Raw genomic sequence first — 24,574 nt, 5'->3', positions numbered from 1 at the left:
AACAGCAACTCCTGCCAAGAGCACACATTTGACATCAATGCGGATAGAGAGAAAAAGAGAAAACATTATTTGTTTTCATATTTCCTGAGAAAGACATTGAAGATGTTGCAACCTTGTTATTTATAGAGGGCCAAGGTTTCATCCCAGAATTTAGGAGAGGAATTTATTTTCCTCTAAAGTGTGATTAAGTTTATAAGCTTAAGACGAGGTTTTATTGTGTTTTTCTGGTTTGGTTAGCAGAATAATATTTCACTTGCTGTCTTCTAGTTTTTTTGGTTGGTTTTTTTTTTGAAAAAGGAAAATGTTCTGTTCATTTATCTAGTAAATGTTTATCAGTTCAGTGAAAAAAACCCTGAACAATGGAATAAAATGGAATTAAACTTTAATATATTGCTTATCTTCAAGCATTGAAACATTTAGAAAAACAATACTCTGCATGAAAAAAAAATAATCTTGTTTTACCAGACTATTTAGAAAAGTAATTTCTTTGGATACTGCACTTTAGCATATTGGTTATTCCATAAACTTTCTCAAAATACATTGTAAACTGCTATTTGCAAACTTTATTGCTTTTTAATAACACATACTCTATGTTGGTTGGTTAGTTCAGCCAGTTTACAAAACATGATGCATTTTTGCCAGCTAGGTTTCTAGTCTCATGAATAGTCTCTATCTTTTTTTTTTTTTTTTTTTTTTTTAAGTATTCAAGCTACTCAGAAATTACTTTGAAGTGATTGTTTTCAAACCTGCAATAAATTTATTGCTGATTAAGACAAAGAAAAGTTCTTCTTCCTGACCACAGTAATGATTTCAATACTGGTATTTAAAGGAATAGAGGGCAACTAGGTCAATATAAATGAAGGTGGTGCAATTCTGACTGATTTCAAATCTAATGGAGAGTGCTCGCTAGTAACATCCTTGAACCATTTGCCTTACTAACCTTTTGGATGTCTGGAACCCATAGCTGTTCCTATTTTTTTATTATGACTGGCTATGTATGGGAGATATTCTGTGAAGTGATGTGATAGAGCAACAGTGGTTACGGTGGAACAGGTGTCGTAATGCTGGATCAGCTTTTGCACAATGCATTAATTTGAGAGACATACAATGTTTAAAATATTTGAACCAGTTGCAGTAGTTGAAAAAAATTCCTAGCGGTGTAGCTTTTTATTTTCACACTATCGCTCTCCAGCCCAACTCAAGATCAAGGCACCCTTCCACTAGCTGCTTGGTAAAGACATACAGAGGTGCAGGTACTTCACCTGGCTCAACAGCACCAGGGCATCACCTGCAGCCAGCATCCGAGCACACACACACGCATGGCCCTGTTCCCCTCCTTCGCGTGATAAACACCTCGAGAAAAACAAGATGACCCTCCAAGTGATGTAAATATGTTTCTTGCCAATATGGGAGCCATAGAGGAACAGCAGCAGATATACTTGGGATAAAATGTGCGTGCAATCGATTTCCCTGGCTTTATAGCCTGTAAAAGACCATAAAATGGGGGGGGTGGTGTGGGCACACTGGTGGGGGACTTGGTTAGGGAAAGCTATGTTAGATCTCCCTGAGGAACAGCTTCCATCCAAGCAGGTCCTCCAGCAGTGAAGAGAGCAGGGTGGAGTATAGGCATTTTGTACACCACCATTACATACACAAAGGATATTAGGGCCCCCAGACAGTGAACAGTGACTGCACCTCTAGCAATAACTACACATGCTCACATGAAGAAATATTTCAATGTTACAACACGTCATGTTTCTGAACCTATTTATTTTCTTTACCTGATGTTAACACAAGAATGATTTTTGTTTATATGAAACTAAGATTTCTTTCCTGATACTTTTGTCTCTAACCGTATTCCTTCAGGAAGTATTTATAACCCAGATCAACAGCTTGTATTCCTTATTCCCTCCCTACCTGCGGGCTGGTTCTTGCCTGCAAAGCCCCTGTGACCGAAGACAGGCAGGACAGCGATTGCCTGACAGCTCCAGCCAAAGCAGTCCAAGATGCTTCAAGGAAACTTGAGAAAACACAGAAAGTCTTCTTGACTAAGGTCCCACAATAGTACATCACAAAACTGTATTTTGTGGAAGGCTGGATGCTCTAATGGTACTGAGAATTGGAGCAAGTATACACATAGGTATGACTTGACCCAGCCCAAAGCCTTTAGAATGCCAGTTCTCACAAGAGAAAATATCTACAGACCAATGCTGTCACCCCTGAACATGATGTTCCAGCGGAAAAAAAATGCCTCATCGCACCTACTCCAGCCTGCGTAACAATTCCTGCAGCGCCCTGTCGGGATCTCCCTGGACAAGAAAATATCAAGTGCTTTCTTTGCTAATCTTCCCGCTTGCTAATCAGCCCTCATGCTCTTAGAAGGGACTCAGCCTGTGACCTTTTAAGCAAGATTTAAGAAGCCAAGCACCAAAATCAGCCAATTGTAGAAAATCTGTATCTGAAATGCTGTTTTTCATAGTAAAACAATTACTTGCTGATTTGACAGAAGGGGACACATCTTGCTAATCTTGAGGCTTTTTAGCACTTGCATCCTGTTTGGCTTCTCTCCTCATGCCTATTTATTTGAGAAATTTATGGTGCGATTCCCAGAGTATTGCTTACCCACTTCAATAAACAATCTGGAGTACTGTTTAAATATGGAAACTCTTAGTAGCAGCACAACTGAAGTGACTGGTTGTGCTGCTGCTATGCCTTAGGAAAAAAAGAGGTGGGGGGAAAGGTATCTTCGTGTGCAGACAGCCATTCATCTTTCATTAATCCACTAACATCACTGGGGCGCACCACACAGCCATAAGATTTACAAATTGCAAAATATTGATTCCGTTCAGCAGATAAAAATTTCCACCCAGCAATGACCTTTTAAAACTCTGCCCTTCTGAACGAAGTCTTGTTTCATCATCAGGAACCAAACACGGTCCACTGGTTGCATCCTCATGGGTCACAGTCCTCATGGGTGCAATGGCTGGCAGTTTAAGCTGGGATGCCAAGCTTCTGCAATCCTAAAATCCATCAGTTTCCCCACCACTGGCACGAGGTTTATTCTGCCCTTGAGCTGGAGTCTCGGTCTTTTGGTTTGGGGAAGGATACTTAACTGGTTTTACCATTTACTGACAGTTCTGCCTTCTCCATACTTTGTAGGTATCAAAGACAAAGCTGTTTCTGCTCAAGTCCCAGTGACAATAAATTTCTCAAACTTTTCAGAGTATGTGAAAGATAGCCACGTAGAATGTGGTAAGCCACACCTGACCAAACATTTTTTCAGTTTTCTAAATCTGATCTCTTGCCTAAACTCCTGTAAGAAATACCTCCTGTCAGAAACTGGACTTGCTGTCCACAGTGAGGATGTGCAATTCCCTCTACTGAAAGAGATGAGGGTGATTAGCTGGGATACTACTTCTTCATGAAACCTCGCCTCCAAAAACCAGCTGAGATGTTTCTCGCTCAATCTCTAGAAAACCTCACCTGGTACATCAGGTCCTTCCTCATGTCAGTTAAGGGACAACCTTGTAAACCTCTTCTTCCTCGTAAATCACGCAGAAATTGTTTTTACTATAGGTAACAACTTCAAGTTGCTGGATTGCCCGAGCCCCCTCACGACAGTGTAAGAAACGGCTAACAACGCTCCTCTGCTCCCACAGCCACCCGTGTCTTGGTCTTGGGAGACACTTTCTGTTGAGAACTTCGAGTCACTACTGATAGCAGAGGTGCTCTCAGAGCAGAACAGCAGAAAACAGTGTCAAACCAACTTGCACCTAACACCTTATGACCAAGCTGCAAGCTCACTGCCTGTCCACCTTGTGCCCAAAAGCAATGGGACTTCTCGATTTCAAGGAACACCCACAAAAATATCTTTCCTATGACTGTAATTCCTTTACTAGCCCATCAGAGCTCTCAGTACAGTGGAACGTGGTTTCTGCTCAAACACAGGCTGTTCCTAATCTCCTCCAGAGGTATCACATGGTAGCTCTGTCTAGCATTGCAGGATACTTCGGGACTCCTTCCTTACACGTCACAGCACAACTATTCCTCTGTGAGACAGCTCAGAAAAAGGCAAATGACAATTTAGGGTGTATCAAGCAAGGTACTTCCAGTAAAGATGAAAGAGCAACAGGAGCGTTTCTCTGGGATATTGCCTGCAGTACTCATCACCCCCTATTTCAGAAACATTAACTCAAATTTAAACGGATGCAAAATGACTGAGGGGGTGGTGGCAGCGATGGAGGGAGAAGCTTGTCTTTCTAGAAGACAATAAAAGAACTTGGGTGGTTTAGGCTAGAAAACTACCCCTTCATTACCCTCTGCCCTCCCACCCAGTTGAGTGGTCAAGAAGCCAAAGGGCAATGAAGAAAAAATAAAGCGCACATGCGGCTACGTTAACGTTTAAAACACTCAGAGATGACCGTTAGAGATGAGGCTCCAGATTAGAGGCATGAGGTTCGTATCAGAGCAATGGAGGCAAAAAAGAAAATAAATAAATAAATAAAATCAAACTATTTTTATAATGGTACTTGAGAAATTTATGAATGGGATTCTGTGATGTGGTTGCCCAAAATAGCAAAGATTTGGACATGATGACCCAGGAGTTCCTGAAAGCAGCTGGCACAGAGGCCATGCGTGCACAGAGGGCTTCCCACTGTTTCCTTTCCCCTCCTGTAACATGGACTTTTCCCTCCAAGTTCCAAACAAATTTCAACGTTAACATAGGGCACCTCAGAATAGGAAAAGGATAATGAATATTCCCCCACAAACAGCAATTCTATCTAGAAACCCAAACGGAAGTTTGCAAACCTTGTTGGCCCCAATGCCTCTCTTCTACTACTTTCTTCTAAGACATATTTTCTTGGATTTCTTCTCATTTTTGTTGCTCTCCTCTCAGCTTTAGGCTGTATGATACACACTTTTCCTGCAAAAAGATGCCTGAAACTGGGTAAAGTACTCCAGGTCAGGCTTTTCCAGCCCTGAGCAGAATTGCTACGTGTTCCCTACAACATAAGATATTGTGGATTAATGCTCAGTTTATGAGTCCTAGACCCTTTTCTGAGGAACTCCTATTTAACCAGCTAATTATTCCTACCCAGATGGAGTATTTTGCACTTGCCTGGTTCTCACCCCAAGCCACGGGAGCACATCCTTTTCCAGGAAAATAAGAAACAAGAAGTCTGGTTTAGCAATGTAAGATTTAAGGCTGCTAGTTCCAGATCCAAAACTCCACAGTCACCTAACACAAAATGCTGAAGGGTAAATACACTCACTTTTTTGGTTCAAGTTTCAAGAAATTCTTGGGGGGGGGGGGGGGGGGGGGGGAGCAATTTGGCATCAGCAGGCATTATTTTAGATCTATTATCAACCGTCCTGCCACAGCCAACCTAAAGCTGGCATAGAGGAACAGAGCTACCGTTAACTCATTTGGGTACTTTGAGGAATTTGATAGAAATGCAAACCATATGTGTCCATGTGCAAAGACAACCAAACCAGTACTTCTAAGTGACCTGATAGTACACAGATCTGGTATCTAAAATTGTGGAATCAGGGCAAAAGTTTATTTTTGACATAGTAAAACTTAGGCTCAGAGATACTGGAGGAGATTCTCTTCTGTAAACATGAGAGCACATCTGATGCAAGATCAGAAAGAGAACTTACGGTAACACATACACTAATTATACTGAAAAACAGTACTCCAGACCAGATAATAATGAGAAATGAACACTGAAGGAAACTTTGATGTACTTCTTAGATAACTGTGGTACTTTAAAACTGGATTCAGTTCAAACATTTAAAACATCTTAGTCCGAGATCTACATTTCAGATTGAGAATGTGTTGATGCACAACTAGATTTTAAAATAAATACATGGTGGAGCAGAACACAAACATAGATTTAAAAAAAACCAAACCAAAACAACCCTCTCCAGTTAAAACTGCCCTGTTCAAACAGCTTTAAAACCTTTTCTCCTTCATGTAAGCTAAATCCAAATGCAAAATTTTACTGAAGTCATTCTTAATAATTCAGTTTGCAGCCTGGATTGGCTGACACGCATGTTGACTCAGTGCAATTTGAGTCACGGGCACAACCCGGGTCAGACTGCTAGCTCCTGCTCTGACCACTTGACTACAAGGCCTCCTTTATAAAGAAACTGAAAAGAAGTAAGTACAACTAAGGTCAAAGCACGTCAATCCTGATCAAGGAAAACACAAACCTGTGCATATTTAAGCAGGCCATTTGTCTTGCTGATGCTAAGGGAAGATCTCTCAGGCTAGATAGGTCTAGTTCATTACCGGCTAACTTGTAGGACCACATTGAAAAGGTATTTCCAAAAGCATCAGTGTTCCAGTAGTGACAAGGATGAGCAATAACAACACATAGCAAAAGGAAAGAAATTTGGAGTCATTCAAGCTTCTCTAAAGATACATTTTTTTTCTTATACTCCCACCTAGCAGTAAAATGTTTTTCTATAACACCCTTGACCAGAAAGCGACCTGAGACAAAACTGATATCTTAAGTTTCTCTAAGACCGCAGCTGAATTAAATAAGTGAACACAAAAGCCACCACAGGGAGAAAAAAAAATACTCCATCAGCAACAGCCATCAATCCCTCCATTTTACACAACAGATAATGTCCACGTGATACATTTCATTTTCACTCTCTGCAGGCAAGCCACAGAAAGGGGAATTTCTCACTATCATGATGTGACTTTGATGGCCTCAGGTGTCACAAAAACCCCGTACAATAATCTTCAATACACCACAAAAATTCTGTAAATGGTATTAACACCACAAAATAATTTCCCCCCACATTTCCCATCTACATTTCCTGTATTCTTAAGCTCAAAATCGCTATGAAAGCCCCAGCTGGGCACACGGAGAGCACAACTGGAGCGTGTCCATGAGCTCCACAAAAAAATTAACATAAGGATAAATTTTTAAAACACCCTATATAGAGACTATAAAACGGCACGTGCCGTCAGGATCACCCTTCATGAACAATCTGTGCCAGCGCCCATTGACTGTTTATGAAATCTGCCATTAAATTTAAACACTTCAGAGCACGGGGAAGAGCCCGTCTCGCTTGCCCATCACCAACAGTGGGTTTAATTACATTGCTGAACGGAGACTAACAGCTCCAGGCACGAGCTCAACACACCAGCAGACCCCGTCTTTTGAATGGGACTACTCACGTGCCCTAAGTTACATACACGCTCCCTGAACTACAGCTTTTCAAAGTTGAGCAAATTAACCGGCGGCTCCCGTTAACGCAGCCAACCTTAAGGACATTTGAAACTAGGGCACGGACTGGGGCATCAAAGGAGAGACAGGGCGCTCTCAGTTGCAAGTATGCACGGGCTTACTGCCACCAAAATGTCCCGACACGTTTCCATCATGTTATTTTCAAAACAGCTGCTGCCCACTGGCGCTGCCGGAGTGTTTAATTACATGGAGTAAGCGTTGCAAGCCCCTTGCTGCTCCTGCCTGCCCACTGAGCCATCAGCGCGGCCACCAAGCCGGGCACCCTCTGGCCCCCGGTGCCAGGACACAGACCGCGGCAGTCCCCTGCCAGGTGGGTCCTTCCCAGCGCCTACATAACTTATTTAGTGCTGGAGCCCGTCCCTTGACCGTGGTGAAGCTTTGGTGCCGGTCTTCCAACGCAACGTTTCTGAAGCCACCCAAACAAGCAGCGTATGAAATTTGAACGCATACCACTACGAACATTGGTTTAACATGCCCTTTCCTTAAGAGGCAAAGGAATCAGCTCTCATTTTATTTTCAGGGCGCAATAGCAGCTGGTACCAAGGAAAACAGAGGTGGAAATACTTTTCTAAAGCCCTTTCCAAAACATTTGCATCTACACGCTGGATGATGGACCATGTCCACACACTACGCGATGCTGGGAGCAGACCAGGGATTTCACATTTCAGAACCAGTCAGGAGTCAAACATTTTCCAGCGAAGGGGCAGCCCGTATTTCCTTCAATCAGTTACCTGCCTACTGGAGCTGAGTTACAGCCGGTGGAAAACCCTACTATTAGAAATCCTACAGTTCATAACTCTTATGGTCCAAATTCATTATTTGAACGCATAAATCCGGTGAGACAACAGGCATTGTCCCCGCTATCCTAAAAAAGCGTTCCTGGATCCCATGCTGCAAACTCCCAGGCAGCAAATCCTGCTCACATGGCAGTTTTAAAGAAAAGAAATAGTATCAGAGTGCCTCCTATGTTTATAATTATAGCTTTAATAACATTCCACCTCCTTTCTAAGTTTTCTTTCAGGCTCCCTTTTTGGCCTGTTCTCAGTGACAGCCTCTCACAGATGTTTCCAAACCGTAACACGTACTTTGGTGACTATCAGTTTCACTTACTCCAGACAGATTTTTTTTTTGCTGGACGGTTGCCCCCTCCCCCCGAAAAATAAAAGCTACGAATTATTCCCTCATAAAGCCTTATAAAGAGAGTTTAAAGGACAAGCTTCTCTTTAGTGGTCTCAGAAAGGTTTAGTATAGCAGCAGGTTTTAGACATCCATGTACACACCCATCTGTTTACTTTTATCTGGACTTTTTGATTGGATTTAAGTTTTACATGCATCCAGTAAGGAACGACAGGCTCATTGTTTTAAGCTGTAAGGTTATTGTGTAAGTTGGGGTGGAAAGAAATAGTGCTACCAAGTCCAAGGAAAGGTGAAGGCTGCATGTAGCAGACTCATAAATGATTGATCGAGTGTTTAAGCAAGAGAACGGTGAGAATGGAGCAAAATCTTTTGATGAGCTAAAGCTGGTATTGCTATAAGATCCCTGCTTCTAAAACTACAGACAGAAAGCAAAACACTTTATTGATGTGAGGGCTCAGAAATGCTACAGCTATAACCCTCATGGTCCAAGTTCATAATTTTACTGTATAAATTCAGTGAGGCAAGATGGATCTTCTCCTCTTTTTTTAACAGAGTCCTATGCTGCACGCTCCCACTGCTGTAAAACATCACCAAAACACAGAAAACGCAAAGCGAAACACGTGTTCACATAAACTTTGGCAAACTCTCACTATAAGACACCAACTGATGCAAAGAGCTTGTTGGATTCAAGAAGAGCTTTGATCTGTATTTTACCGAAACAGCCTCTCAAACAACACTTTACCAAGCAACCTAGAACTCGGACGGTTTGAACCTGAAAGAATATTCTTCAGGAGCAAATTATCCTCTCTCTGTTTGGGCTAAGACTTCTTGACTCCTTCTTGGAGGAGGCTGCGGGACATGCCTGGAGGCAGACTGTGTCTTGGGGGAGCTCCAGCCGACAGGAACATGCCTGTTTCCCACGGTGAATTTCTGTGTCCTTCCAATTTGGTGAGTAAATATTTCAATGCCTCATCTATCGATCACGCCCCAGATATATAACAACTCAGTCTGTAAGACAGGAAGCTAGAAGAGACAAAGCATCATCACCCAGATCTACCCACTTTCAAGAGCTTTAAAAAAAAATCCCCTTCCTCCCAGGTGCAGCCTCTCTGGACCGCCCTTACGTTCCCACGTTGGTCCCAAGAGGACTCTTACGTTTCTTCTGGTCCCGAATCCTGCATCCCAAACGAGCCAGCCCCAGAAGGCAGCGAGCGGCTGCTGTCACACAGCTGCCTAGCTCTGCCTCTGCCTCACCGCTCCTCCCCAGTGCCCTCCGACCGTGGGAAGCGATGGGAGACGAGGGCACTCACCGCTTCTCGGGGTGCTCAGCCTCGGGATGTATTTGGTGCTGTGAGAGTGGAGCTGGAAGCAGAGAGACGGCAAAGCACCAGCTAACTGCACCAAGCATGCTCAAGGACTGGTTAACACATAAACCATTTCTTTGCTGGAGATCCTGATGTTTAAACCTCCTTTTTGGCACAAGTACTGTTCAGATAATCTATGTTTTTAGACATCTGATCCACTGCTGAACAGCCATACAGTTCAGGACTCTGCTCAGTCGTGCCAGGGAAGGCTTGGGGCTTGCAGGGACCCAAGGGCTGCGACCGACCTCCACCCGCACCGCTTTGCGCAGGAGTACCCACCAGCGCTCTCAAGAGCTCACCTGACCAAAGACCACCATGGATCCAGAAAGAAAAAGAAAAGAAAAAAAAAGGAAAAAAGCTGTATTCTTCCATGTGAACTTTGGGGACAGCTCAGGAGTATCTTCTCTTGCCTACAGATGGAGACCTGGTAGCCCCTGAGCTCCGTCCCAGCTCTTGGGGTGCGATGCATGGCAGAGGGGCGAGAGCGGGGGACACAAGTCCCACAGCCAAGGAACGGACACTCTGACAGCATCCAGCTGCTCTCTGCATCCATTGCTTCCTTCCCAAATACAACCAGCCATTTACCCCAAACCCCCAAACTTAACAAGTAGCTGGGGCACTATTTTTTTTTGGTATGAAAAAGGGAAAGTATCCAGAAAAAAGAAAAAAAAAAAAGAAAAAAAAAGAAGAAAGAAAGAGAACAGGCACAAAATTAAACAATCTACCTTAAAATAAACTCTCCAGCATTATCTGTCTCTTGTCAAAAGTTATTAGGGAATAAAAGTGACAGACTGTCTACTAAGATACATCCCATGTCCAAGTGACATCCCTAAAACTTGTCAAAGATTTCCTTCTGTTGATGTGTCTGCTTGTCCTTAGTGCCCACATGTGTTACATTGCTGTACATTCTTGTACAGTGGAAGCACTTGATTTATTTGTTGAAGGGAAAGAACACTTTTTTCCCTGCCTAATTTTACTCTTCTGATGCAACAGGTCTTTGTCTGTTCCTCACATAAAACAGAAAATTCCTCGACTAAAACCAGACTCCACGTAATCATTTTTCCTTAAAAATAAAGTCAATAAAACTGGCAAATGTGAACAAAAATGGAACTGATCTATCAAAGAACTGTAAACGGATTTTCCTTCACTGCACATTCTTCACATTAAGAAATTACTACTGGTCAATATTAAACCCAGACAAATTACGTGGTGCTTTGGTGAAAAAGAAGATAAAACAACTCATGTGGACAAGTTACAGGAATGGATAAACGAGATGTTGCCTCAGTCCAGACAGCAATTAGCTTTTGGGAACTTGGTGTCTGCTCTCCAGCCTTCGCTGAAAGTTCCAAGCAGGGCCTCTATATAACATATCAAATCAAAACTGAAACACCAGACTTGGCCAACTTTGGGGGGTTGTTTGAAAACTGGACTTCAACCACAGCTTTGATGTGGTTGTGGACTGGGTACATTCCCATGAAGTTTTAATTCTTATTACAGCTGCAGAAGGGTAGTGCAAGGACACTAGGAGAGTTCAGGAGAAAAGTGCTGTCATGGGGGTAGTGTGGAAAGGGTTTTCTATGTGGTGGCAACATACTCTATAACCAAAAACATTCAAAGAGATTTAAAAAATATTTGCAGCTGAATATCTGTATTTTTTTCTTAGAAGAAACTTTAAATGAAAATTACACCAAGCAAATAAAGCGAGCTACAGCTATTGAAATAGAAAGCATACGGATGACGGGAAGGAGAAAAGAGCAAGAGAAACAATTCACACCGAAAGGTGCATCCCGGGGGTGCAATTACACAAGAGTTTAAATGAGTCCAAGCGAGTGGAAGTTGTGTGTCAGAAACCTGTCTACACCATATCAGCTTGACAGATGGAGAGAGAGATCTTACCCATTTAAACTTGGCAAGAACAAATTAAGCACAAAATTTCCTTTTGTTGCTTCATCTATTTGTTATTGGGGAACATTTGAAACTCTCTTTCCGTGCTGCGAACATCTACTTTTATTTTCATATAACTTCATGCAACTGGAGTGATGTGAAGGTAACCCAACAGCAGCAAAGCATTTCTTACCCAATGCTGTGATTAATCCATAGCCTGGGGTACCGGGAGACCCTGCCTTCCTAGGCAGTTCCTCAGAGTATTCCAACACCAACACGACAGTGCTTCACAGGACTGTATCATCAAGTTTTAGAGTCGGTACTGAGTCAACCAGAAGAGCAAAGTGCCTTCAGATTACAAAAGAAAAATCTTGGGCCTTCCCGAAGGTAGTGCAGGAGGTAGTTCACGGCTGAACCCTAAGAAACCCCGTGGTCATGGAGGGTTTCAACTTTTAATATGGTTTAGATTAAAATCCTATCTGTCTCCACAACTTTGATGAAATTTTTATTTTCTGCGTCAAGGCCGAAAGCAATGAACTAAAACAAAGAACTTGACACGTACGGTCTCCAATATACAAACAACTGACTGTTTCCATAGAAAATTAGAGAACAGAGAAACTGAAATAACTAAAAAAATGAATTCCTAATTTTGTAATAAAGGCCACATGGTCCGCTCAAGTGAATGCAGAACCGGAGAGGCATAACTGATTAGTTTTAACCAAACACCACTACTGATTTCATCTGTGACTACGTGCATTTTTTCTTCATCTCAGTACACATCCCGGTGTCTTGGTCAACAGGAACTGCAGGGCTCACCTTCTTACTTAGCAGAGCATTTGCTGAATTAATTATTGAGCACTTAATCAAATACAACAGTGAATGAACTTACTCCGAAGTAGGAGTTCATGAAAAACACAAAGCAAAAACAACACTGTCATCTGAATTTTTGTGGTTGAATTTGAATCTCTTATCTGTACTCGCTGGAACAATTTTGGTATGGGTTGCACACAATCTTATTTTGTACACCAAAGTTGAATACAGTTCAACAAAGCAGAAAATTAATGAAATGCCATTTGGAAGTTGGATGTTACAAACACCTTTTGCGAGACTTTATCACCATTACATCAGACTCCGGATTCTGCCCTAATTTGGTAATAAAGTGATATTCTGAACCCCATCTTACAAATACCACAAACCCAGACTCGACCTTGCCTCCACTGGCCATCACTATTAGCAAAAAGTCACTGAACAATAACGCTGGCATTGTAAGTTCATGCAACGAATAGTACTTGCAAAGGTTTTGGATGCGAGCTGAAAACCCATTTAGTTAAGAATATTTTATTGTGGAAAAGGACATGGAAACAGAAAATAAGTTAAAATGATAAAGAGACCTGAATAGAAAACCCATGGTTATAAATGGAACAGTTGCTGTAACCAGATAGTTCTGTACATCCACATCTGTTCCAGTTCAAAGCAGTTCATGTGAACCAGGGGAAGAAACTATTTTTTCCTTTAGCTTCACTGCTGCAAACCTATCTGCATTCAGGCCAGGGCAGAGAGTAGGAAGAGGGAGAAACCACCATCGGTGTACTGGCTTAACCCAAATTTCAACTAGATGGGGCTGACACTGACATCTCTTCTTGCCTTTCCCCATTCCTCCCCTCCAACCTCCCCCCCCCCCCCCCCCCCCCCATTTAGAAGAGAGCTGCGACATTTGCAAATACTTATGGCAATTAAAGTTGTTTGTTTTTGCTAAAACCAAGGCATCTGTAGCTTAACAAAAGCTCTGTTTTTGTTCCTCTACTCACAGATAGTTTCTGTTTCACAACTGTCCCTTCTGGGGCCACTTTGATGATAACGTGGGAAAAGCAGGCAGAACAGCCAAACAGGGAAATAAATATATAAAAATAACGAGACTGTTCTAGGACTCATTCATGTTCCAGAGGAGCTCAAATTTCCTGCCTATGGGTAGCTGAAACACTTTCCCTACCCAGTTTGGGCTCTGTTTCTGTAATATCCTCTTTTCTCCCCGTTTTGAATCTTAAAAATAAATTTTAAAAAAAAGAGTAAAAAAGAAAGCAGCTGCAGAAAGGATATGGTGCAAAGAAATAGAAAGAGCAATGGTATCAAACTTGGGAAGGGGTAAAAGCTGAAATTAGCTCCCTGTTTTGCTCTGACAGCAATACTAAACTCCAGAGGAGGGACATTCTCCTGTAATAATCTGGTCATGAGAAATCTTTATTTTCCTACTTATGTTATTAAATGACAGCACATATACACCCTTTATGCAGTGCATGACATTTAAATGCCCTTTTTTTTTTTTTTTTTTTTTTTTTAACATCAGGTTGTTCACGTTGGGGTTGAAGTATGTTTGTTAGGGTCCCTGATTTTATTTGCCACCTGCAAAACATGAAAGCTTCCCGCAACTGAGTCTCTGTAGGCAACTCCTGCTACTGATGGACAGTGCGCTCGAGTCAGTCAATACAGAGTAATTGCTGGACTGAAATCAATCGCAGGCTCCCAGGAACTGCTTTGACTGGGTTTTACTTTAAAGATTTAGTGCCATGACTCGTGAGATGCTAAACTCCTCAACTACCATTAGACATGTGCTTCGCTTCCAAAATCAAGATGGACGGCAAAATCTCCACTGAATTCCGGAGCGGAGGTCATGAGAAGCTACCTGAAATGCAAAGATCCTCCACTTCAACTAAACAGTTCTTAAAGCCCCTTAAACAGATGCACGAGTGAAGGATCAGGACAGTATTGTGAAATACTGTTCAAGTTTGGTGAAGAAAACACTGTGCGGGGTGGGAAGCATGCAGCAGATTTCCCTTGAAAACAGAGAGGCATGGAAGTTGTCGGGATACACGGGAGGGTCTCGTGCTCAATTGCCCACTTCCACCAAAACCAGGGCTATTTGTACGCTTAAGTGCTTTACTGGACGAGGGCCAGAGGGCACAGCAAATTGCAGGACACAGTCCTGATGAGCTATTTTGAGAAAATATACTGAAGAGAAAGAGAAAAGGGAAAGCTTTCATTAATTTATATTATCAAGATAACAAAGATCTTGTTTTGGAAACAAGAATCTGGCTCTTTTAACTGAAAGCTTGTTAGCAAGCTGCTGCAAGGAGAAGGTTTAAAAATTAAATTAATTCATCTGCCATTTAGAAACTATTACCTCTGAAAGGCTTAGATTTCATTTCTAGGCCTCTGGTATGTAACAATGTTTAAAACCTAAATCAAAACCGGTTTCTGCTTTTCCATTGGTAATTAGGATGCAGTCTTTGGTTTTTATTATCCAACTACTCAGTTATATTGTCAGATGGACTTAAATGGTTAAGATTAATTAAAAATACTTTATCGCAACACACAGAAGACAAGTCATTATGGCAGTGTAAGAATGGTACCGGCGAGCACAATTTCTCTTGCAGTCGATGACTTGTCATTATTCTTAGCATGTTTGAGAGACCAGATTCATTCTCAAATGAAAACGATCAGCTGCAATTTTAAAAAATAAGCTATTTCATTTAGGCCAGATTTTTCCAGTGCGATGACACTCAGCAGTCCCTGCAAAGTAAACAGCACAGTGAATAAGCACAGGCCAATAGTCTAAACTCCAGTTCGGAACTAAGGAGCACCCAGAACAATTTTAGCCTGTTTAATTTGAGGCAGATACATGCGGCTCTGCTTCTTCCACTCTCACCTACACGATGCACATGGTCATATCCTGGGTAAGGATTATCTTTTCTCAGCTGAATCCATTTCAAGTGAACTAAAATGACAATTCTTGTTTTCTGTCACCTGTCAAACCCGTAAATTCAACATATTCATTCTTGCCATATAACAAAAAGTTCTGCAACAGCAAATGAATGCAGTGCAAAAGGAGTTGATGGGCTCTCCTGATGGGTCACTAAAGTTTATGAAGTCCTTTAAGATCCATGGGTAAAGAAATACTTTGCACTTCTAAAGCATGTACAAAAGGGCTAGCACATGATTTCTGTGTTCAGCCTTTGCCTCTCAACCTGGCTTCCTACCACGTGAGCTAACTGAGGATCTCCTGCATGTCCTCGAGTACAATTGTTCAGAAACAGAATTTGTTCCTATTCTGAGAGCCCAAACATCACTTTACATCTCAGTGCCCATGGAGTAAAATATTTCTACAAGGTGACTGCATTTGAAATACAAATCTGCAGCATAGAAACTGTTGTCTCAGTTAGCTGAAGTATATCCTCGCGACGTACCTTAGGTTGTTCTCTTGTGCCTTTCAGCAGATCTCAGCTATCTGCCAAATGGATTATTGACAGCAATTGTCAAAATGAAGTAGCATTTCAAATCTATGTCCCTGTCGATGTCAACGCTAAAGCCTAGGAGACTGTTCACAGACAAACTGATGGAGCCTGCAAACACAACCCTACTAGTACGGTGCTGGTACCCATATCCCCAGAAACCTTGAAATGAAAGTTAACAATTACTCAGTTCACGCCCTCTATACAATCAGTCACGCTGATAAAAAACCTGGAATATGTTGACACTCACTCTTCATTATTCTGTTTGTTAGCAAGTCCGCTTCTCCCATGGGACACAACGTCAGTCCTATTAGCCATACCTCAGTACACAGGTATACGTGCACACAGAGCTCCAGACAGCACAAATTTGTACTGTCCAGTATACCTTGTAAGGTGTCTTTCCTATTTAACATGCATTATAAGATACAGATGTGCTGCTTCGCAACAAAGAGAGGTACTCCCAAGGTATATTCTGGGAATTAAAATTATGTTCAGCATGTTTTAGGTCAGATTACTTCAAATTTCTAATGAGTGAACAAAATTATAGCATGTTCTGCTACAGCTGCACAGAGCGGCCTTAAATTTTAGTAGGCAATCACCACAGAAAGGAGACAATTACCTAAAAAACCCAGTAACATTAATTTATTTTCAGATCTGTTTGATTCAACTTTATGATTGGTTTGGGGCACACTATCAGCAGCATGATGAATTGACTGTGTGCCCTAGGAGACTAAATTTGTTGAAGTATGTTGCTTGAGCTGATTAAATGAAAGTAACTGTTGCTTTGGGTGTTGGTCGGATCAGCCTTAGGGGTAGTGCAAGAGGAACAATTAACCGGAACCTTACTTGGATTTTTATTATTCTAGTGACAAACTAACCTTAAAAAGCCACTTCTTTTTCTATTTTTTAACTCCTTCCGCAGAGCTGCAAGGCCTTACCACCTTGGAAGAGAAAGCCGAAAGCGGCAGCAGGCGGTCGTTCACCTCTGTGCCGCCTATTTCACATGCGAGACCCCTGAGGCACGACCCCAGAGCCAGCCCTTTCCCTCCACAAGCCCCAGGCTTCAACTTCCACACCTGGCTAAAATCCTGGAAAAAGCCTGGCTCCAAATCCTGACTTTGTGACTCAGGCTCATTTCTGTTTATACTCTTGTGAGCTGAAGAATGACGATGACTAGTAGCTATATAGATAAATAAAGTATATTAAGTCACAGGAAGTAAAAAGGGAAAACCATTAATTTATTTTTAGAAACCTGTTCTTGCCATTCATCAGAAAAAGAACATTCAAAAGTATGCAGCAAGATACAAGCATCTGGATGGGGTTTGCTGACCACATACCAACATTCAGACTACACACAGAGAACCATTTTCCTTCTTTAGACCAGTCTCAGACTCCGTGCCAGGAGCCCAGGATACAGACAATAACGTAGTAGTTTCCACTAGTGAGCCTCGGGAAAGGGTGCTTTCACCACACACGCTACGGCTGCTTTAACGTGGTCTGCTTAGCCTTACCCTTTCAGTGGTCCTACAGCCGATACCTCCCTTCAGACACACCGTGGCACCAGCCGGTACCTCCCAAACTATTATACGCACACCTTCCATCAACAGCGTCCATACCGGCTTAAACGCTAGAGAAAAGGCCTCAAGGTCTAGATCAGCTTCTCCAGACAAACAGCCCATGCCAATGCTAACCAAAACCAAACGGGTGATTTAATATGGAGCTGGATGCTCAACTTCCCAAACCATAGCAGCAAATGGAGTATGCCCACACAACCCTTCTTTTTCCTCCTCTGGCTGGGTTGCCGGAATAGCATGCATCCATCAGTAGAAAACCTTTCCAGGACAATAGCACCACAACACACTGTGATGAATTTAATGATTATTTGCATAAAAGCTTCCATCTTTTGCAGTCTGCAGTAGATTTCATCTGGGCAGTCAGACCACAAGCACAAAGTCATACCGTATTTTCAATCTTTGCTTGCCAAAATCCGGGAAGAATCACAAAGCACCTTCATTGACATATCTTGCAGTAGATCGTCAGCCAAGATGCTATGGTACAAATGATCAGGCATAAATACAGAATAGGTTTTTCCTTGACTGTTAATGCCGCACTGGACACATTTCTGCCGCCTTCCTTACTTCAAAGCAGTAAAACCCTAAAACTCTGAGCGACGCTTAGCCCCGAAACTTCCACCTTGGCTCTTGTTCCTTTTCTTAAGAACGATTATAAAACTCCAACAGTATCATGTTAAAAAGACGAGTTTTAAAATGTAGTCAGAGGACTCTGTGTGCATTACTTGTACCTCTATGATGTCGCTGAAGTCGGTATCTGCTCACTTTTCCTATTCACTTTTTAAAAACGTGTCCTGAATCTGCACTGGAAATGTAATTTAGTTACCAGCCTTTTCCCTTTCTTACTAACTGAGTGCTGTGAAATGTGTTTCTCTCTCCCTGGACAAAATTTTTCCTAGTGAACCTTACTTATCAACACACAGATCCCTATTGCATATTCCAAGTTTGTTCTGCAAGCAGGACATCAGCTGACGTCAATGAAGATGTACAAGAGGCAGCAAATATTTGCAATGTGTTTAGAAAACAAAGTTTTTTTCTCATTTTAGTACATACTCATCAAGTTTCTCCCTACACAGGATACAAATGGAGGGAGAGGTAAGACAGCAGGACTGGGAGCCAGGAATACGTAACTTGTAATCACTGATGTCATGTTGTAAGTTAAATAATTTATAAGATATAAAAAGAGCAGTTAACACCTGCAAATCACTTAGCCTTTACATAACAGATTTCAGATTTTAAAACTCCCTCAGAGCACTTACAGTCGTGTGCAAAAAGTCATAGCTGTTTGTGTCAGTTCAAAAAAAAAAAAAAAAAAGTTTCTATTTTTCAGAGCTGCAGTCTGAAAGGACATTTCAGTGATTAGTACTAATACACCACTCACAGGAATAAGAATGTACCATCCAGGTCCTAGCACAGATACAGAGCTGCCAAGAATAAATCAGATATGCAGATAAGGTAAGCAGGCGAAGATACTAAAGAGGAATGGCATTGGATCTAACGTTACTACTATCTTTTTATCAGTTCAAATCTGGAAATAGTTTCCGTAATGGCTGGAAGGACAGACTGCCAGTAGAAGGTTCAAAGATGTGAACTGTGGGAGTCCAAAGAAGAGAGAAAACACTGGCATGTGGGCCAGCCACAGAGGAGAGGCAGGGACAAGACACTGGAAACAGCAAAGGAAGCTGAAACGGCAGAACACGCGGTGCAGCACAAAGAAAGAGAAGAAACGAGAAGCGAGGATGTACACAGGGACACGGGTCAGCTGTCTGCAGATAAAGGCTAAAGGATGCAGGGAGGTTAGAGCACAGGGAGAAGGGCTGGCCCTCCCACCAGGATGTAGTACTACTTTCAGAAATAGAGGGATGAGGGATACAAATCAAAGGCTAAACCAAATAAATAAAAATCCATTTCCCTTGAGGGCATGTGGGCTAGCCTACGAAGCAGTGGTGGTGACTAATGCATCCCAGCACGAGGAGCTTTGCTTCCTGCGCATTCCGAGCCTCCCAAGTAAGGCAGGCATTGCGGTTGTTTCTAAAAGGCCTATATTTACCATAAATTACCTTGCAGCGACAACGGAGACACCACTATCTTTTTGCTTGTCGAAGTGCCGGAAAAAAGTTGTGCGCTGTTAGTCTCATTACTCCATTACGTTACTTGGATTTAACAGCTGGCACAAGATGACTTAGCACCACTGAAAATAACACCGTGATAGGGTCCCAGCAAGGCACGTAGGCTGCCAACCCCCCAAAATTTGTCATTTGTAAAACCCCTCTTGAGGTTTGTACCTACCACAGAACCACGAGTCCTGCCATAATCCCAAGTTTGGCAGCAAACGTGGGTGAGGTTGGGAAGGTGAATAATTCCCACACCAGCACACACTGTCCCCAGCTAACCTGCTTTTGCAGTCTCTGAAAGTAAGCAGAACTATTTCACGCCTCTATTGCTAACTTGGCTTGTACAATAAAATGTGAGGATGTGCTCAGAAGTGCTTTTTCAGAATCCCCGAGAAGGCTTTCAAGAAACAAGAAGTGCTGGCTCCTGTTCGCAGAGCTCATCAGTCTGATGGTTTACCTATACAGTGACCCAACAACCCTATATGAAGTGAATGCTCAATAGCTTAAGTACTTCAAACTCCCCATCACCTTGCTGAAGGACAATGACAAAGACTTCGGACAGGCCCTCCTCTGGAGCCTGCTCAGGGCTTTTGGCTCGCACAGATCTCCCTGTACTGACCGCCCTCTGCAGCAAATGAAGATACAGCAGAGGATTCAGCCTTTCGACGGTGCGGTGCAAAGATTTACAATTACCTTGATAATACAGAGCAGGACAGCGAGCTCTGTGCAGAGGCTAATGGGATCTCTCTCCCGAGAAGCTGCAAAACTTGCCGTACAGTGCGATACAGCCATATATTTAGCGGTACGCTCTCGGTGAGAACAGCTTCTCCCTCGTTTGCCCCCTGGAGAAGTCTCTGGGCAGGAGTGTATCAGAGGGTGGCTTGCTGAGGACTCAGCTGCGTAAGATGCCAAGCATGCCCCAGCGAGTGCTAAGCATCCCCACTAAAATGGGGAGGGAGATGAGTAAACTTAGCATTTGTCAGCCTTTCACACAGTGAAGTCCTGAAGTTTGTCATGCCTCTTACTGTCCCTTCCTTTCTTCCTTTTCCCCAAAGCGATCCTAATTTAAAGTGAGCCTTATTTTCCAACCACAGCACGTCCCCAAGCATTTCCGCATTTCCTTTTTTCAAAATTGCCAGAATCCAAAGGGTGTAATTCAAGTCAAAAGGGACATTTTTCCCTTCCTGATGCCAATAAATACTGCTACTTCCCAGGGTTACTCTCCTCGCCTTCTGTTTTGGCATGCTACTTTTACCCCATATTTCATGTCATACCCCTACAACCGCAGCACGTAGCCATAGAGCTACACGTACCTTACCAGCACATCCACCACATCGGACCCCGCAAAGCCCCAGTTCCCCCCACCTCAATGCCCCGTACGAGCTCCCGGGGACTGACAAACTGCCTCACTTGCCATCAGTCTCGTACAGGACGAGGCACGCTTCCCGCAGCTATTCGGCGGACCGAGGCACACGCTTGCAGTCCAGCACAAAGGCAGAGCTGCAGCTTCGGCTGCGTATGTGCTCATCCACAGAAATTAATAAGTTATTACTACAAATTAAAATATTAAGTTAATGATGTGCATGACTGCAAGTTACAGAGCTGGAAAAGAAGTCCTAATTAAATCAATACAGTTATTAGTGCCTTGTCATTTCTGATTAATTATTAGCTTAATATGCTACATCATTTTCACTGTTAATGGAAATAGCTGCAGTGCTATCATGGGGAGCAGGGTAACACATAGGAGAAACCGAGGGAGCCGTGCTGGAAGTCCCAGCATTGGATTGAACAACGTCTTCCAGAGAAAAAAGGGAAAACATTTCATTTTCTGGGGTGACAGTCTGACGACTTTTAAGTCGGTGACAAAAAAACTCTCGTGGTTTTCAGAGGGGTCAAATGTTCACGCAGGGAATTTCTGATTGCTGAAACGTAGGGGCTGAAGACTTGACTCCTAATCCTGTGCTTAGTCCTGAGCACTTGTTCCAGTGCCTCTAAGCCTTTCTCTGAAGTGACAGGATATCACCGCAGTCCTTTCGGAAGCCAACATGCAGTACCTTTCCCCAGAGCCCACCCCAATTCCGACCCTCGCCCCGTCCTCACTAGATGCACTCGTTATCCCAGAACATAAGGAAGGAATCAGCATAAAATAAGCTGGCAGCCATCAGCTGCGATGTCTGGGTCCTTAGGGCACAGATGTAGCTGAGGACACCTGTCCTTTCATGCCACCAAAAGAGCCAAAAATAATGTACTGAGGTCACTTTTTTCCTTGCTAGCAAAAAGTAAAATAGTACGTTGGACGTAGGTGACTGACAGTATTTACCCAGAGCTCAGGGGCGTATAGACTTCCCTCCGCTTTCCTGTCTTCTATCATCCTCTCGCTGCCCTCGACTTTTCCCTAACTCCTCGTAACAAGCAAGTTTCCTCAGCTGGCCGCAGGAGGCTTTCTGAGTATAAAGACCATGTCAAAACATCACGGATGGGTCTCCACACGTCTCTCCAGCAATAGTGCAAAAGTTACCAAAGGATTGGATGCGACTTGTACTGCAATACGTGGGTCTGCTACATAATTAGACAGGCGCTTCATCTTACAAACAGCTTTTACAAACAAGCTCTTTTGGAAAGGTTATCAACAGAAATACAAACATGCACTTCCGAGAACAAAACTGCTCCTTGAACTCATTAATAAAGCTGGTACACAGCGTTCATGCTGCTAATGGGTGATTCAGTAAATTAAATAGAGAATGTCACTGTAAAATATTGTGTAAAGTTTCTCAAAGATAAAGAGCCACTCAAACAATTTCTCAGGACTCTCACCCTATCACTGTGATTACCTCATGATAAATTGCCACCTGCCCCATGAGTAATGGCAGAGCTTTCTAGGGCCATTCCATCATTTAGTCCCCTTACCGATATCTCTGTTAACGCACTGCAGCAACACTTCAGCTTCCCATGCTTTACTTGCTTTCCATTTCAGTTTTGAAAAGTTCGACCTGCTGCTTATTTTAATAAAGAAGTTAATGTGGGACAATCAGCGGCATACAGAAACCCCGTCCCCCGGTATTTAGATCTGAAGCCCAGCTGGTTTGTGTCAAATGTTAAAGCAATAGTTTTCTTTTAATTCTGAGCGCTCTGGCTAGCCTACGGTTTGATGAGTGCACAGCATTTCTTTCAGAAATGGGCTGAACTCCAGTGAAATATTTGGCCATTTAATGAGTAGACTCTAGGATAACGGTTTTCGTGGGAATCCAAAAAGAGGGAGTAAAGAAAAGGGCTCCCCGTGCTATTCTTAGCTGCAAACAGTTAGATTTGGAATTTTGATTGTAAAGCATGGAATTTCTAAATGGTGCCATGCTAAATTTACTTCATTTGTATACAATTCAGCTGGATAATCAAATGTGTTCCAGTATGTTCCTGGTTAGCATCTCGGTTCTAGTTTTATTGTCTCTAAACTGGTAGAAAAATGCGTTCAGTAAATAGCGCTTGTAAAATTTGTGTTCCAATGTGTGCGCGTGAAGGTTTTATATACACAGTGTGTGTGCGTGGAGATTTTATATAAATGCGTGTGTGGGTGCACATGCATGCACACAGACGCTGAGACGTGATTTATTTCGAGAGGGAAGCCAAGGAAATTCCCACCCCCTACCATTTAAACGATCTGCTCTTTGGCTCTAAACATTCTGTAACTTCTCAGCCAAGGAATGTATTTTCCCTTTCCAATATATATAATTTATTTTGCTGCACACATTAGTTAATGATACAGAGGTACATGATTTAGCCAGTTCTGTAAAAACATTACTGACAGTCTGAGACAGACCCGTTTCATTTTGTAAGACCTTTTTGTTGCTGGTGTTCCACGGCACAGCGTGAATTAACAGCGATCATCAACGCAAGGATTCGTCCCGTAGACTTTGTACTCCAGCAATTTTTTGTAATTAGACTGGCTTCCCAGGGTTAGACGAGCTTTTAATTACTATCTTGATGTAGGTAAAAAGGACTTTACGCTGCTTTACGTTGGGGGGGGAGGGGGGCGGGAGCCGGCTATTTTATTTCACTACTACTTTGCGGAGAATTATTCCTGGGATTTTTAAAAACAGGCGATGAAATGCTCATCATAAATCCCTTAGCGGCGGGGGGGGGGGGGGGGGGGGGGGGGAGGCGAGCGGCCGCCGGCGGAGCCTATTTCCCAGCCGGGAAGAAACGAAGCACCCCCCAAACTTCACCCAAGACCCCCCCCCCCGGGCTCACCCCATCCCCACGCACCTTTCGCCCCAGACTTACGTGGTCCCCAGGGCGCTGCGGCCGGCAGCGTTCGCAGGTGGATCTCATCCTTCTCCATCTCCTAGCCGAGCCCCGCAACCCCGCAGCCACTTGGTACCAAACTGAACTTCCCAGGAGCCCTCCTCCTCCTCCTCTTTCTTCCTCCTCCTCCCTTTCTCCCCCCTCCCTTGCCTTTTTTCGGGGAGGGCGCGTTCATCCAGCCAGCGGCACCGCTTCCCCCCCCCCCCCCCTTTCTCTCTCCGCTCTTCCCCCGGCTACACTTTAAATAAAGGCGCCGGCCCGGCCCGCCGGGAGCGCAGCCCTCCGCCCACCCACCCACCCACCCGCGGAAATCTCCGCGCCTACCTGCGGAGGAGGAAGAGGAGGAGGAGGAGGAGGCGGCCGCGGCCGCCCTGACCTTGGGGCACGGAGCGACGGCGGCAGCTGCCGGGCGGGGACAAACGCGCCCGCGGAAAGGTCAGCGCGCCCTGCGCGCCCGCGGAGCGAGTGGCCGCGGGAAGGGGGGGACAAGGGGCAGCGCTTCGTTGGAGCTGAGATTTCCCCCCCACGCGGTCTCTGAAATGAAGGTGATTTAATTGTGTGTCGTGTGTCCCCCCCCCCCCCCTTCCTTTGGCTGTTTTTTATGGGTATTAAAAGCTCCCGCACCTTTTAGTGGAAGAAAAGAAGGAAAAAAAA

The 24,574-nt window shown here is 43.4% G+C and overlaps 1 protein-coding gene across 4 annotated transcripts in view; it reads right to left on the bottom strand.

Annotated features, from left to right (window-relative positions):
• Positions 1–24,262, bottom strand: part of ANO1 (anoctamin 1) — an 83,012-nt gene extending 58,750 nt beyond the window's left edge. The window contains exon 1 of one of the 4 annotated variants that reach the window (XM_049821272.1): positions 24,245–24,262. Coding sequence is in view for 2 of the 4 variants with exons in the window: in XM_049821269.1 (XP_049677226.1) it covers positions 23,882–23,957 (76 nt within the window). In the remaining 2 variants the exon portion in view is untranslated. Of the gene's footprint in view, positions 1–21,941; positions 21,963–23,881; positions 24,002–24,244 lie in introns of those variants that run through there. The other 3 variants (XM_049821269.1, XM_049821271.1, XM_049821273.1) reach the window with 3 other exon arrangements.
• Between the last annotated feature and the right edge of the window lie 312 nt (positions 24,263–24,574).

The sequence above is a fragment of the Accipiter gentilis genome, chromosome 17, assembly GCF_929443795.1.
Source record: "Accipiter gentilis chromosome 17, bAccGen1.1, whole genome shotgun sequence".
Taxonomy (NCBI): Eukaryota; Metazoa; Chordata; class Aves; order Accipitriformes; family Accipitridae; genus Astur; species Astur gentilis.
This window is presented reverse-complemented; position numbering and strand designations above follow the sequence as displayed.